Source organism: Saimiri boliviensis, chromosome 11 (genome assembly GCF_048565385.1).
Source record: "Saimiri boliviensis isolate mSaiBol1 chromosome 11, mSaiBol1.pri, whole genome shotgun sequence".
NCBI lineage: Eukaryota > Metazoa > Chordata > Mammalia > Primates > Cebidae > Saimiri > Saimiri boliviensis.
The window spans coordinates 878,134-895,220 of NC_133459.1; the positions used below are offsets into that span (position 1 = coordinate 878,134).

A 17,087-nucleotide genomic window follows, 5' to 3' on the forward strand; every position below is an offset into this window, starting at 1 on the left:
ACACAGGGTACCAGGCGGAGGCACTCTCGGGTTTACTGCATCAAAAAAATCATGACCTTGGCTGGGCGTGGAGGCTCATGCCTATAATCCCAGTACACTGGGAGACCAAGGCGGACAGATCACCTGAGGTCAGGAGTTCGAGACCAGCCTGATCAACATGGTGAAACCCCATCTATACTAAAAATACAAAAATTATCCAGGTATGGTGGTGGGTGCCTGTAATCCCAGCTACTAGGGAGGCTAAGGCAGGAGAATTGCTTGAATCCGGGCGGCAGAGGTTGCAGTGAGCAGAGATCACACCAGTGCACTCCAGCTTGGGTGACAGAACAAAACTCCACCACAAAATAAAAATAAAAATAAAAATAAATCAATGATCTCAAAGGTGACCTCACCATCCCACCCTGTGCAGGCTGTAGTGAAGCTACACAGAACCCATCGGCTTGAACCCTAAAGTCACACCTCTCAGGCGCTGATTAAATGATCTGGACAAGCATCAGCTTACAGGAACTATGAAGGACGGGGGGAATCAGCACATGCAAAGCCACACATGGTCCCGACTTACAGTTTTGTGACTTTATGATGGTTTGAAAGACCATGCATTTAGTAGGAACCGTGCTCCAAGTACTCATTAAAACTGTTGCATGTTTTCATTTTCAGGAGTGTCCAATAATTTACACGAGATGTTTGACTTTTTATAAGATATGCACTGTGTTAGATGATTCTGCCCAACCAGAGGCTACTCTAAGTAAGTGTCTGAGCATGTTTAGGCTGGTGAGCTAAAGCCATGATGCTCAGGGGGTGAAGTGTGCCCAAGGCAGCCTGGAGAGTGGGATGGGTGGTGTAGTGCCCAGGGTGCCAAGCACACTCTGTGAGGTGCAGTGTGCACAGAGACCAGGCCTAACCCCTTCTTCCAGGCAAACCTCACAGGGCCTTCTGGCCAAGAGGCCATGAGTGGTGAAAACTGCAGACTCTGAAATCAGAAAGACCTGGGCTCCACTGTCAGCATGGCAGCTAAGTAGCCGTGGAAAGTTCATGTAAGTTCTTTTAGGGTCCCAGCCTCCCCATGGAACTGGGAACTGATGGGAGGAGCAGAGCTGTCTGTGCACCTAAGAAGTTCTCAGTAAACGGAGGCAGTTACTATTTCTGTTATTGAATTTGAACTAATTCCCTGGGTATGTGTGGGGGGACACTTGAGGTGAAAACATGCCCCTCCTCCCCTGGTGCGGGGGCCTGTGCTGCCACCCTCTGGAAGCCTGCAGTGGGGCAGGAAAACAGATCCTCAACAAAAGTGTGCACCCAGTGCAGAGGTGCAAGGGTATGAAGGTTGCACCAAGTGCCTCAGGGAGAGGCTGAAACGCAGCCTGGGGACCTCGCAGTGGTCTGGTCCTACGGGCAGTGTGAAGGGCTGCCCTGCGTCTCACAGGGACCACTGACTGTAGGGATGAGGTTGTGAAGGTCCAGGAGAGAGGGGGTGGCTTGGTGTGAGGCAGGGCAGATAGTGGAAGTATAGGAGAAAGACGGGCTCCTGGGCGTGGGTTGTTAGCAGAGGTGCCTCAAGGACAGAGCAAGTCTAGAGTCTAGAAAGGAGCAGGTCACCAGGCTCCGGGAAGAGCATGGCGTGGGTACACATACTGCTCTACCCTGCATGTCTGCCGACCCCAAGACAGCAAAACCTTAGAAGGACACAACAAGCATGGTCAGACGCAGCCCTGGGAGGAAACGAACCCGGGACAGGGTGATGGGCTTGAGAAATCATCCATCTATAAGGGTGCTGTTTACTGCAGCAATGTTTATAACAAATTGTGGGAAACTGGGCACTGCCTGAATGTCTGACAGTGCACCACACCATGAAACTCTCTACAGCTCCCAGGTTATAGAACGACAGTATAAGACTATAGTTGTATAATACGACTGCATAACTAGTGTATCATCTGTAATTCTGGGTGGAATTATAGGTCCAGCCAACATAAAAGAAGATTATTCAAAGTTGTTTTCCAAATTTCTTTTTTTTGAGATGCAGTGTAGCTCTGCACCCAGGCTGGAGTGCAAAGGTGTGATCTCTGCTGACTGTAACCTCAGCCTACCTGGTTCAGAAATTCTCCTGCCACAGCCTCCTAAGTAGCTCGGATTACAGGCATCCACCACCACACCTGGCTAATTTTTGTATTTTTAGCAGACATGGGGTTTCGCCATGTTGGCCAGGCTGGTCTTGAACTCTCAATCTCAGATGATCTACCGCCACAGCCTCCCAAAGTGCTAGGACTACAGGCATGAGCCACCATGCCCAGCCCTCTTTTCAAATTTCTACAATGAACACACACTCTGAAAGTTTCAGTTCTCCTGCCTGTACCCGGGACAATAACCCTGTTGGGGAGCAGGGGAGAAGGAGACTGCACCCAAGGGAGAGGCATAGGACATGTCAAAGGCAGGCAGGCAAATGCCAAGAAGTTGGCCATGGCCCTGCCCAGTCCCTCACTGACACGTGGTTTCAGGAGCAGCTGTGCCACTCCAGGATCGACTTCAAGGAGCAAAAACAACACAGTGACAGGGAGGGACAGGCTCAGCCTTAGACCTGGAGGGAAAGGTGCCCAGCCCTGCACCAAGGTGTGCACAGGAGCTGGAGAGCAGAGGCCTTTCTTCAGTAAAAAGGAAAATGAAAGGGATGAGGAAGTAACTGGAAGATGTCAAAGTGAGGCTCAGAGGAGCGCACAGAAGAGTGCACGGGCACCACAAGCACCTCCATAGTGGTGTGTGGCTGTGAGGCCAACCAGTGCAGCTGAGATGCCAGGGCTGATGACAGGGTGCCTCAAATGGGCATCCCAGTCACCAGATGCCCTGCTGTGGCTCCTGAAGCTAATGCCAAGAAGTCAGCCATGACCATGCCCATGCCAGTCCCTCACTAGTCCCTCACTGACAGGTGGTTTCAGGAACACCTGTGCCACCTGAACTGCCAGACAACATATAACCCCTTCTGTGTCCAAGGTCCTGAGGCCTGTCAGAAAAAAGTCCACTATTTTCATCAATATAGAAAATGTTCTGCTTCTCACTATATAAACATACTGTGCCTAAAAATCCCAAGTTTTAACCACCACAGTGGGTTCTGTCACCAACAGCTGTGCACGCTGTATCATGAAGGCCTTGGGCTGGACTTCTGATGAATGCTTGTGTATCTGTAGCCATCTCAATCAGAATGATCCAGGCAAGGGGCCACCGGGTCTCTACCCCTCGAGAGGTTTGCAAAGAACAAAGCTCTAAGAGCAAGCGTTGAAGTCTCCCTGCATTGTCCCTTAGGGATCTGCTTTGATAAAAATCTGAGACTGGGTCAGAGAGCTGGAAATAAGCTTTTTTTTTTTTTTTTTTTTTTTTTTTGAGATGAGTTTCGTTCTTGTTGCCCAGGCTGGAGTGCAGTGGTACGATCTCAGCTCACTGCAACCTCCCCCTCCTGGGTTCAAGCGATTCTCCTGCCTCAGCCTCCAGATTAGGTGGGATTACAGGCATGTACCACCACGCCCAGCTAATTTTTGTATTTTTAGTAGAGATGGGGTTTCACCATCTTGGCCAGGCTGGTCTCAAATTCCTGACCTCTAGTGATCTACCTGCCTAGGCCTCCCAAAGTGCTGGGATTATAGGCGTGAGCCACCGTTCCTGGCCTGGAAATGAGATTTTAAGGAATTAATAGTTTTTCAAATGTCATCTAATGCATTTGTAATTACTGTCACCAAAACAGAATGCAGAACATTTATTCTATCTATAATTTTTTAAAAATACAATACACATTCCATCCCAATCACTGCGAATTCATTCTATCAGCTATTTCCAGATGACATCCTTTGTTAAGGAAGAATCTTAAAACGCAAAATACCAAGACAGAAAGCCACCGAATGTTTCCCTCTGAGATATTGCTCAAGAGCTTCCAAAGCATGGGTGGCAGGACTGGGGGCTAAAAGATCCTGTCTGTCCCATGCAGTCCCTCATCTTTTATGGAAACAATTGCGACACACCACTGATTAACAAGAGCCTTATTCAGAAAGCTGCAAATGATTCCTGCCCTCACACTGTTCAATGATTAGTAAGGACTGGGAAGAGCCTGCAAGTGTTTTCTGTGCAACTGAGTTCAAATTTTTTTTTTTTTTTTTTTTTTTTTTTTTTTTTTTTTGCAGGGGCGGGTGGGGAGTTGGATCGAGTTCTAAGATTCTTTAAGAAAATTCCTCACAACTATGGCTTAACAAAGAAATCTAATCATAGAGGTCAAATGTACAGGTTCAGGAGAAGACGGCACAAGTGATGAACACTGAAGTAATCAAAGGTATCCTTCAAAGGATTGAAACAAGACAACAGTGGCAAATTCTCAGAGACGTCCCTACTGATGGCCGTGCCTGTGCCTCTGACTACAGGGAGACACTACTGAAAGAATATAAAAAAAATTTTTTTGAGACAGTTTTGTTCTTGTCACCCAGGCTGGAGTGCAGTGGCACGATCTCAGCTCACTGCAACCTCTGCCTCCCAGGTTCAAGCAATTCTCCTGTGTCACCCTCCTGAGTAGCTGGGATCACAGGCACACACCACCATGCCTGGCTAATTTTTGATTTTTGGTAGAGACGGCGTTTCACCACGTTGGCCAGTCTGGCCTTCAACACCTGACCTCAGGTGATCCGCCCACCTTGGCCTCCCAAAGTGCTGGGATTACAGGTGTGAGCCACCAAGCATGGCCTCAAATTTTAACCTTCACTGATTTGAATCTGAATCAAGACTGAAGAAAGTTACAAATACTCTTTTTTTGGGGGGTGGGGGGTGGTAGTCAGGCTCTCAATCTGTCTCCCAGGCTGGAATGCAGTGGCACAACCATGGCTCACTGCAGCCCTGATCTCCCAGGCTCAAAGGAACCTGCCGCCACAGCCTCTTGAGTATCTGGGACCGCAAGCTTGAGTCGCACCTGGCTAATTTTTGTATTTTTTGTAGAGATGGGATGTCCCTATGTTACCCAGACTCACCAACACTCTTAAGAGGCCAAAATTTTTTTTTTTAAATAACACACTCCTTAGAAGTAAAATTTCATGAAATAGGAAGGAAATAAAATTTCTAAAATACTCCTACTAATACCAGGTTACTGTTTTCTTGGGTATTATTGGCTTTTCTTTTTTGGTTTCAAACACACATACACAGTCAGTGTTAACAAATCCAGGAATCTCTGATGATCAATGGAAGCAGATGCACTGACTTTGAGGGTCATGGGAAGGGACTGCTGAACATAAGAACACCTTTCCAAAAAGGGCACTGCATCGACAGGGCTATGTGGTTGGCAGGGTCGCTGAGCAGCCCGGCTGGACTCCCAGCAACGGCCAGTGGCTCCTATCCACCAGCATTACCTTCTCACAGGAACAAGTACGAGCCCTGGATGAAATACAAAACCAAAGACCTGAAGGCACTGAAAACAAGAGCAGGCAGGAACTGGAGGAGCTCATCCCAGAGAAAAGAAAGGCAGTGTGTGGTTTGTTTTTAAGGAGCTTTCCCTGAGGTAAGGCTTGTCTGTGACAACTCTGGGGCTAAGGCCTCATACACAAGACCTGTGGCCAAGGTCTTCAGGTGCCAGTAGACAGACTCATGGGCAACCACAGCCAGAAAGTGAGAGGATAAAAACTAGAAAGAAGAAAGCCACAGAAAGGGAGCCCCAAACCACACACATGGCTGACCAGATACCCGACACCTGAAGCGCACAGGCGTGCAGCCCAACTAGGGCAGAAAAGCTGAACCCGGTTTCTGCTGCTGCCACACAAGAATGAGATACAGACTGCCTGAAACACAAAACTCAACAGCAGTTATTTGTGGAGAATTGTAATCAGATCCAAAGTCTCTATGACACAACGTTTACAATGTCCAGAATACAATTTGAAATTATTACATGTACTAAATAATAGCAAAATGTCACTGAGACTCCAGAGAAGAGATCCACAAGGACCAGCCTCAGGAAGATGAGATGAGAGGCTGGGATCAGAGACAAGAACTCTAAAGGCAGTGATAGGACTCTACTTTTGGAAACAAAATAAAACATGCTATTATACAAGGACAGGGAATCTCAGCAGGAAAATAAAAAGAATTCTTAAATAAAAGCAATAGAATAAAGGCAATATAAATTCTAGAACTGCAGAAGGAAGGCCTGACAAAAAAAATTCTCCTGGACAGCCTTATTTAATCAGAGATAACAAGTACATGAGCCTGAGTGGAAATAAAAAGGTTAAAGCAAGTAAGCAGGGCTAACAACAAAAGGAACAAATCTGAAGAAGTGGAAAGTGATGAACAAGCCCAGCCCCTGGACTGCAGGCTCAGCACAGATGTGTGTGCATTGCAGTGCAGAGCGAGGGGGACTAAAGACAGAGGATGCATTTGAAGACATCGTCTAAAACTTCCCAAATTTGGTGAAAGACAAATTGACAGATTCAAGATGCCAAAACACAATAAATGCAAAGAAAAATCACACCAAGGCACGTCATGTGTAAACTGCTAAAAACCAAATCTTTAGATTGCTAAAAAAATAAATTTTAAAAAGTTCAACCTAAAAAAAAAAAAAAAAGAAAAAAGTTCAACCCATAATTCTTTTTTTAAAAAAAACTCGTACTTCTATATATCCAGAAAAAATATCCTTCAAGAATAAAGGTCAGGCCAGGCGTGGTGGCTCAAACCTATAATCCCAGCACTTTGGGAGGCCAAGGCAGGTGGATCACTTGAGGTCAAGAGTTCAAGACCAGCCTGACCAACATGGCAAAACCCAGTCTCTACTAAAAATACAAAAATTGGCCGGATGTGGTGGCGCAAGCCTGTAATCTCAGCTACTCGGGAGGCTGAGGCAGGAGAATCACTTGAACCCAGTGGGCAAATGTTTCAGTGAGCTGAGATCATACCACTCCAGCCTGGATAACAGAGACAGACTCCATTTTATTTAAAAAAAAGGCCGGGCACGGTGGCTCAAGCCTGTAATCCCAGCACTTTGGGAGGCCGAGGTGGGTGGATCACGAGGTCAAGAGATTGAGACCATCCTGGTCAACATGGTGAAACCCTGTCTCTACTAAAAATACTAAAAAAAATTAGCTGGGCATGGTAGTGTGTGCCTGTAATCCCAGCTACTCAGGAGGCTGAGGCAGGAGAATTGCTTGAACCCAGGAGGCGGTGAGCTGAGATCGCGCCATTGCACTCCAGCCTGGGTAACAAGAGCGAAACCCCGTCTCAAAAAAAAAAAAAGAAAAAAAAAAGACATTAAAAAAATGTGTGTGATGCAGCTAAAGCCATGCTTAGAGGGAAATTTAAAACTTTTTAAGTTATTATATTTGAAAAGGAAAAAGGGTCTAAAACCAGTGGCCTACAGATCTACTTTAAGCAGCTGGAAAATTAAGAAAGCAACTCCAAAGTAAGCAGAAGGCAGGAAAGAACACAGAACAGAAATCAACAAAAACAGGCAGCATATCTTCCAAAGGACAAGGATAACTGTAATCTGGCCAATGTTAACTTATTTAACAGACTGCTTAATGGGTGTCAAAAGCAGTACTAGTGACTCCATGAATGGATTTCTTTGGTTGCAAGTGAAGTGAGTGAGCCTGGTGAAGCGTTACTAAAAGGTACCGGGGCATAAAATTTCTTGGAACAGATAATACAGCCAGAGAGGTAAAATATTAGGATAGGATGTCCTCTTTCAGCAACTGTATTTTTTTCGTGATGAATTAGTGTCACAAGCAAACAAAATCTTGGTGAGATAACAGACTACCCAGCACTTACAGCCACAGAGCTCTCATCTGCCTCATTTGCAGAAACAGGGTCTCACTCTGGCCCAGACTGGAGTGCAGTTGCACAATCACAGTTCCCTGCAGCCTCAACCACCCAGGTTCAAGGGATCCTCCAGAGGAGCTGGGGACCATAGGCGTGCACCACTGCGCCTGGCTAAGTTTTTCATTTTTTGTAGAGACAGGGTCTAGCTTTGTTGCCCCAGCTGGTCTCAAACTTCTGGCTCCAACCTATCCTCCTGCCCTGGCCTCCCAGGATGTTGTAATTACAGGCATGAGCTACCATGACCAGCACAAAGCCACAGGTTTCTTACTGGTAAGGGCGTATCAGGCCTGTTTTCAGTTTCATTTTCAGAAAACTTCTGGCCATTACTCTAACTTTTATTTGAACCAGTCTCATTACTAATGATTAATAAGGCTGGGCGTCATGGCTCACTCCCGTAATTCCAGCACTTTGGGAAGCCGAGGCGAGCAGACCACAAGGTCAGGAGTTCAAGACCAGCCTAGCCAACATAGTGAAATCCCATCTCTACTAAAACTATAAAAATTAGCCAGGCATGGTGGTGGGTGCCTGTAGTCCCAGCTACTTGGGAGGCTGAGGCAGGAGAATTGCTTGAACCTGAGAGTCGGAGATTGCAGTGAGCCGAGATCATGCCACTCCACTCCAGCCTGATGACACGCCTGATGACACACCAAGACTCTGTCCCCTCCCAAAAAATTTAAAAATCTGTAATTGATAAAAGCTGAGTATCCAAAGCATATAATGTACACCAGGTAAACAGCGTATGTCACTTGAAGGTTACGAATAAGGATGGGTACCTGTGTGTCCTGCCAGCTCACGACTCACGCGCACGTTCCCTTCACGAGTTTTCAGATTGTAAATGGAGCAAATGTTATCCAGGCCACCGCAGGCCACATAGTTCCCAGAAGGGGCATATGCACAGGTCATGACCCAGGAGGAGCGCAGAGGGATGGCGTGGACCTAATGACAGAAACACAGGTGATGTAAAAACCTCTATGTTCAAAAACAGTAACACTGAGTCTCTTCTTCGACTTTCATTTAGGTAACACGACAAAATAAAAGCCAAAATTATCTAGAGAGTAATTCCCATGTGTGGTCACCCAGGTGAAGCAATACTTAATGAGAAGTCCAGTGCTGCACATGGGAATGCAAATTCAATCCACACAATCCACAATTCTACTAAAGTCACAACTTATGATTAGGTGGGGACTTAACAATAGTACTGCCAACTCATCATAACTGCATTATTAGGCTGGGCGCAGTCACTCACGCCTGTAATCCCAGCACCTTGGGAGGCTGAGGCAGGCAGATCACCTGAGGTCAGGTGTTTGAGACCAGCCTGGCCAACATAGCAAAACCCCATTATCTACTAAATATACCAAAATCAGGAGGCGTGGTGGCACATATGCCTACAGTCCTGGCTACTCGAGAGGCTGAGGCAGGAGAATCACAGAGGCTGCAGTGAGCTGAGATCATGCCACTGTACTCTAGCCTGGGCAACAGAGCGAGACTCCGTCTCAAAAGAAAATAAAACAGTTCAGGCGCGGTGGCTCCACCTATAATCCCAGCACACTGGGAGGCTGAGGCAGGCAGATCACCTGAGGTCAGAAGTCCGAGACCAGCCTGGCCAACATGGTGAAACCCCATCTGCAATAAAATACAAGAATTAGCCAGGTGTGGTGGTGGGCGCCTGTAATCCCAGCTACTGGGGAGGCTGAGGCAAGAGAACCACTGGAACCCAGGAGGCAGAGGTTGCAGTGAGACGATATCACACCATGGCACTCGAGCCAGGGCACAAGAGCAAAACTCCATCTCAACAAAACTGAACCAAAAAACTCCTATAATATTGGAAGAAAACACTGCATTACCCTGTCAAACGGCTATAAACTGATTTGAAAACAAATTTTCTTTTTTTTTGAGACAGAGTCTTGCTCTGTCACTCACCCAGGCTGGAGTGCGATAATGTGATTTCGACTCACTGCAACCTCCACCTCCCAGGTTCAAGTGATTCTCCTCCTTCAGCCTCCTGAGTAGCTGAGATTACAGGCGCCTGCCACCATGCCTGGCTCATTTTTTGTATTTTTAGTACAGACAACAGGGTTTCGCCATGTTGGCCAGGCTGGTCCTGAACTCCTGACCCCAGGTGATCCACCCGCTTCTGCCTCCCAAAGTGCTAGGATTACAGGCATGAGCCACCATGCCCAGCCAAAACCAAAATATTTCTATGGAATAACCAAAATGGACATTCCTGCATCCACCTTGCCACTTCTCCAGTGTTTTAGATCTGCTGTAATTAGTGCGACCATTTATACACATTTAGTATCCTTTAGTAAAATATAACTGAATTACATTTTTTACATATGTTTGAACCAGTGACAATACTTTTTATTCAGAACAGTACAATTTGGATTAAGTCTTGAAAATAACAGAAGTTACACTTCCAAATAAGATGCCTTTCAGATGATGTCTTCTAAAAACTTGTAATAGAATGAAAAGCAGTATTTCTGCACTCTACAAACAAAACATGAATCTTCCCAGACTCTGCTAAAACTGGCACAGAGTTCTCCTGGACACACAGAAGGTCCTTAGCTCCCACCGACTTGGTAAGGAGACGACGGCACGACTGTGCCTGGTCTGCAGGAAGAGACCACCGCAGGTGCCAGCACGATTCAGTGTCTATCTCACCTGCACAACTTCACCACTAACAAACAGAGCTTGCTGCTACTGCCTTCACTATTCTGTCTTACGTGATTTCACAAAAATGAATCCAGAGTTTAAAACCCTGTTTCCTGGGTCAGTTTTCAAAGGAAGGGAATTTTGCGGTCCGTACCTTGTTGGTGGTATAGCTGTCCCAGATGATAAGTTTACCATCCTGCGAGGCACTGACGAGAAGCCTGGAGGACAGACAAAAGCAAACCTATCAGTACCACACAACAAAGAAAGTGTTCAAGGGCAACAGACTAAAACCCAGTTTGGTGACTTACATGTTCCCATGCTATATCTGCTTCAAACAAAGTCACTTATTTATAAGCAAAAAAAAAAAAAAAAAGCTCTGGCCGGGCATGGTGGCTCATGTCTGTAATCCCAGTACTCCAGTACTTTGGGAGGCTGAGGCAGGCATATCATGTGAGAACAGGAATGTGAGATCAGCCTGGCCAACATCTTGAAACTCTGTCTCTACTAAAAATATAAAAATTAGCCAGGTGTGGTGGTACACGCATGTAATCCCAGCTACTCAGGAGGCTGAAGCAAAAGAATTGCTTGAACCCAAAAGGCAGAGGTTACAGTGAGCGGAGATCACGTCACTGGGCTCAGTCTGGGCAACAGAGCCTCTGTCGGTCTCAGACCAAATTTAAAAGCATGAACAAAAACACTATTATGCACCACAGTTGAGACTGGAGAGTACATGGCCCTGACAGAATGCAGGCCATATCACTCCTGGCATTCATTCTCTCTGTCAGATGAGATAGGTTCATGTCATCTAATAAGTGCTTCTGCTTGATTTCCTTATAAATCAAATTAGAGGCTCATGTCTTTAATCCCAACACTTTGGGAGGCCAAAGTGGGTGGATCACAGGAGTTCAAGAGCAGCATGGCCAGCATGGCAAAACCCTGTCTCAACTAGAAAAATTAAAAAAAAAAAAAAAAAAAAAAAAAAAAAAAAAAAAAAAAATAGCTGGGTGTGGTGGCACATGCCTGTAATCCCAGCTATTAAGGACGCTGAGGTGAGAGAAATGCTTGAACCCAGGAGGTGGAGGTTGCAGTGAGCCAAGACTGAGCCACTGCACTCCAGCCTGGGTAACAGAGCAAGACTCTGTATAAAAAAGATAAAAAAAACCCCACCACTTTTAGACATTCTGAATTCATGAAACATTTCTCACCCAAAATACCCCATGAAATTTCCCAGACTGAGCTAAACTGGAAATCAAGGTCTCCTAGAAACCAAAGGAAGCGCTCACCCCTCACCTGCTTGGTAAACAACAGCACTACTGTGCTTGGCCCAGGAGCAGAGACCAGTAACTGTCATGAATTTTTTCATAACTACTTCCTTGCTCTGGCAACTGTGCTGAGCTTGGAATCGTGAGTTAAAAAGAAGTTCCATACTACAAAGGAAAATATGAATAAGGAGCAAAAGAATTTCACCTTAGCAGGCAAGTAAGGTAGGTGAAAGTAACTTAAATCCTGGGAAACACAGTTGCTCATAAAAGGTCCTAAGAACTCTGTAGCATAGAATGTGCTGTTTTCAAGGAAAAGTAAGAGGTCTACTGTTTGATGCAGAGATAGCTGTCAGTAGGGTAAATGATACGAGAATTTTTAATTTTAAGGATTTTATCCAACGCAGGGTTTTGGTTTTTTTTTTGTTGTTGTTTTTTAGACATAGTCTTGCTCTGTCACCAGGCTGGAGTGCAGTGGTGTGACCTCAGTTTACTGCAACCTCCACCTCCCGGGTTCAAGTGATTCTTATGCCTCAGCCTCACGAGTAGCTGGGATTACAGACACGCGCCACCACACCTGCCTAATTTTTGTACTTTTAGTAGAGACAGGGTTTTACCAGGTAACCCAGGCTGGTCTCCAACTCCTGGCGTCAAGTGATCTGCTCACCTTAGCCTCACAAAGTGTTAGGATTACAGGTGTAAGCCACAATTTCTCAAAAATACAAGTTTTAACTATTTCAGCTGTGAGCATATGTGGATTCTTAAAGCTGACTCAGATGAGCACAGTGGCTAACGCCTGTAATCTTAGCACTTTGTGAGGCCAAAGTGGGTGGATTACGAGGTCAGGAGTTCGAGACCAGCCTGGCCAACATAGTGAAACCCCATCTCTACTAAAAATTATGGTAAGCCGAGATCGGTTATGGTGAGCTGAGATCCTGCCATTGCACTCCAACCTGGGTAACACAGCAAGACTCTGCCTCAAAGCTGGAGTAATGCTCTCTAAAGTTTTGTTAATAACTTTGACACTTTTAATATCAAACTAGATGTTTCGATACACTAAGCACAAACTTCCTTTACAAAGGTGTCAACGAGTTTAACAACAAATAGAAATCTTTTCATCGGCACTTTAATACAAAATTTATCGCAGAACTAAAAAATCTAAGTGCATGCTCCAATCCTATTATTTTTCAGATGCATTTTTTTCTTTGAGTCTCCCTTTGTCACTCAGGCTAGAGAGAAATGACACAATCTCAGCTCACACCAACCTCTGTCTCCCAGGTTTAAGCAATTCTTGTACCTCAGCCTCTCCAGTAGCTGGGATTATGTGCACCACCATGCCGCGGGGCTCCTTTTTTTATTTTTAGTACAGACAAGGTTTTGCCATGTTGCTCATGCTAGTCTCGAACTCCTAAGCTCAGACAAACTGCCCTCCTGCACTGGGATTAGAGGTGTGAGCCACCGCACCCAGCCTTCAGGTACAATTCTTAAAGCAAACCTCTCAACTAGGTTCAGTCATCAACACTTAAAACTATTTGTAGCGGCCGGGCGCAGTGGCTCAAGCCTGTAATCCCAGCACTTTGGGAGGCCGAGGCGGGTGGATCACGAGGTCAAGAGATCGAGACCATCCTGGTCAACATGGTGAAACCCCGTCTCTACTAAAAATACAAAAAAAATTAGCTGGGCGTGGTGGCACGTGCCTGTAATCCCAGCTACTCAGGAGGCTGAGGCAGGAGAATTGCCTGAACCCAGGAGGCGGAGGTTGCGGTGAGCCGAGATTGCGCCATTGCACTCCAGCCTGGGTAACAAGAGCAAAACTCCGTCTAAAAAAAAAAAAAAACTATTTCTACATAATGGTACAAGGTTCCCTCTCAAGCTCTATTTCTGCCCAGCCATCCTGAGATTTTCTGTTGAGTATCAGAGCTGATCTAAAGCAGCTCATCCTCCTGGATTAGAAGGATCACCTTTACACAGGTCTCCCGGTCAGAGAGCTTAATAACTGCTGACTTGCAGAGGGATTAGGGACACGTAAGCTATGCACTGATCCTCCAGAAGGTGAGAGAAGACATGCCTCCTAGTCCTGGGTCAAGGCGCTGTTGGAGAGCTGGGTTCTCACTGCCTGCTAGTGCCTTTACCTACTCAAAAATCAATTATCTGAGGTGCCACCCACCCAGAACATAGAGGCAAGAGCCAGGAAGCAAGATAACGGGCCCCAGGACCCTAAAAGCAGCTGTCAAATAATCAAAACACCTAACTCCCTTCATTTTACTCAAAGGAGGGAGGGTAGTGGCGCATGCGTGCAATCCCAGCACTTCAGAAGGCTGAGGTGAGAGGATGGGTTAAATCCAGGAGTTGGAGCCCAACATGGGACAACAAGGAGACCCTGTCTCTACAAAAACCATCTAAAAAATTAACTGGGCACGGTGATGTGCACCGGTGGTACCAGCTACTCAGGAGGCTAAGGCAGGAAGATGGCTTGACCACAGAAATTCAAGGCTGCAGAGAGCTAGGGTCTCACCCATCGCATTTCAGCCTAGGTGACAGAGACCTAGATTCAAAAAAAGATCGCTGTTCAGTACAAACAAATACATTGATAAATATATTATGAATGTATAAATTTGCTACTTAGGCCGGGCGCGGTGGCTCAAGCCTGTAATCCCAGCACTTTGGGAGGCCGAGGCGGGTGGAACACGAGGTCGAGAAATCGAGACCATCCTGGTCAACATGGTGAAACCCCGTCTCTACTAAAAATACGAAAAATTAGCTGGGCATGGTGGCACGTGCCTGTAATCCCAGCTACTCAGGAGGCTGAGGCAGGAGAATTGCCTGAACTCAGGAGGCGGAGGTTGCGGTGAGCCGAGATCGCGCCATTGCACTCCAGCCTGGGTAACAAGAGTGAAACTCCGTCTCAGAAAAAAAAAAAAAAAAAAAAAAAAATTGCTACTTAATGATACATAACAAACATATATATCTGTTACATTAATGCATACGTAACAAGTACTCATTGTGGGCCTCTCATCTTGGCTCACGGCAACCTCTGCCTTCAGGGGTTCAAAGTGATTCTCCTGCCTCAGCCTCCAGAGTAGCTGGAACTACAGGCATGTACACCATGCCCAGATAGTATTTGTATTTTTTAGTAGAGACAGGGTTTCACCACGTTGGCTAGCCTAGTCCTGAACTCCTGACCTCAAGCAATCCACCTGCCTTGGCCTCCCAAAGTGCTGAATTACAGGTGTGAGCCGTCACGCCTTTGAAAGCTTCGTGTAGCTTTCAAAGACAAACTGGTAGTCATTTCTACAGTTTGAGAGTGTCCATAAATCAAACGAACACAGTGAAAAAACAGGTATTCACAAATTACGGCTTTCAGTCAGAAAAAATCTTAAGTAGTAACATTTGTTTATAAAGGAAATATGGAGAATAAATAAAATATATACCTTCTCTCCAAAAAACCTCTTTTGGACCTCAAAGAGCCAACCATTGGCCTATCCTGAAAAAATGGCTATTAGAACAAGCAGTCTCTAGAAGCCTCTGGAAAGCAGAGGTTCTCCTTAACATCATTTTGGTTTCCTCATGACTGTGAAATTATACAACAAAGGCCATGCACCTGCCACCCTGTCCAAGAATGAGGACAAACGTGGCACCACAGTCTCTCACAGACCTCACTGAAGACAGCATTGCTCACAGGGTGGCCACGACTCTCAACTTGGTTCTGCTTTGTCAGCCCTTGCTTTTCTTCCTTCTGATCCTGGGGCTTTCAAGGCACTCAGTATATTTGAGACAGATGGAACATAAAGCCTCCCATCCAGTAATTTGGCACCCACCCCACCAGCCCTGAGCCCCCAGCCGCACCTCCACTGCTCAGGCCACATACCCATCTCGTAGGTCCCCGAACACACCTGCATGCAGATCACTCTCCTCTCTTCTAGACTACCCAGTGCAGAGCCCAGCTGGTGAAGGAGACACGTTACTCAGCAGTGCAGTGCTGTGAGTACCCCAACACTTCTCAGCAACAGCACCGTCTACTCTCTTGACATGCCTAACCTGGACATCAACACACCCACACACGGAGGAAAGGCCCCCAAGGTAACATACTGTTTTGTTTCTCATCTACTTTTGACAATAAATTCTAGAAAAGACTACTAACAACATTTTCTTTTTTTTTTTTTTGAGACAGAGTCTTGCTCTGTCGCCCAGGCTGGAGTTCAGTGGAGCAATTTTGGCTCACCGCAACCTCCGCGTGCCTCAGCCTCCCAAGTAGCTGGGACTAGTGCCACCATGCCCGGCTGATTTTTATATTTTTAGTAGAGACGGGGTTTCCCCACGTTGGCCAGGCTATCTCAAACTCCTGACCTCAGGTGATCCGCCCGCCTCAGCCTCCCAAAGTGTTGGGATTATAGGTGTGAGCCACTTCGCCTGGCCAGAACATTTTCTTTTTTTATTCTTCTTTACCTTTTTAAAGACAACTTTGAATTCACAAAGTACATACTTACTTATTTACTTATTTATATAGAGACAGGGTCTCACTGTCACACAGGCTGAAACACAGTGCCATGATCTCAGCTCACTGCAAGTTCTGCTTCTTGCCTCCTGGGTTCAAGTGATCCTCCCACCTCAGCCTCCTGAGTAGCTGGGACTATAGGTGCGCACTACCACACCTAACTAATTTTTGTATTTTTTGTAGCGAAGGGGTCTCGCCAGGTGGCCCGGGCTGGTCTTCAACTCCTGGTCTCAAGCCATTGCCCTGCTTCAGCCTCCCAAAGTGCTGGAATGACAGGTCATGAGCCAACGTACCTGGTTACTTATTTATTTTGAATATTTAAAAGAATTTTTGACAAATAATTATTTACAGAGTACAATGTGGTGTTTTAATATATATCCACATTGTGAAATGAAAGAAGCTTATCAGCCGGGTGCAGTGGCTCACGCCAGTAATCCCAGCACTTTGGGAGGCTGAGGTGGGTAGATCACGAGGTCAAGAGATCGAGACCATCCTGGTCAACATGGTGAAATCCCATCTCTACTAAAAACACAAAAAATTAGCTGGGCATGGTGGCGCGTGCCTGTAATCCCAGCTACTCAGGAGGCTGAGGCAGGAGAATTGCCTGAACCCAGGAGGTGGAGGTTGTGGTGAGCCGAGATCACGCCATTGCACTCCAGCCTGGGTAACAAGAGCGAAACTCCGTCTCAAAAAAAAAAAAAAAAAAAGCTAATCAACATACCATCACTAACCATTGTGTGTGTGTGTGTGTGTGTGTGTGTGTGTGTGTGTGTGTGTGTGTGTTAAGAACATTTAAAATTGACTTTACTAACAATTTTGAAATATACGTTATTATTAACTAGAGTCTCTGTGCTAGGCTACAGATT

General features: G+C 46.0%; 1 protein-coding gene across 7 annotated transcripts in view; it reads right to left on the minus strand.

The window, feature by feature from the left end:
* GNB1 (G protein subunit beta 1) overlaps window positions 1-17,087 on the minus strand; it is a 106,202-nt gene that overhangs the window by 10,104 nt on the left and 79,011 nt on the right. For all 7 annotated transcript variants that reach the window (XM_039474400.2, XM_039474393.2, XM_039474401.2 and 4 more), the window contains 2 exons: window positions 10,622-10,685; window positions 8,589-8,751 (listed from right to left, as the gene is read on the minus strand). In XM_039474400.2, the coding sequence (XP_039330334.1) occupies window positions 8,589-8,751; window positions 10,622-10,685 (227 nt within the window). The remainder of the gene's footprint in view (window positions 1-8,588; window positions 8,752-10,621; window positions 10,686-17,087) is intronic.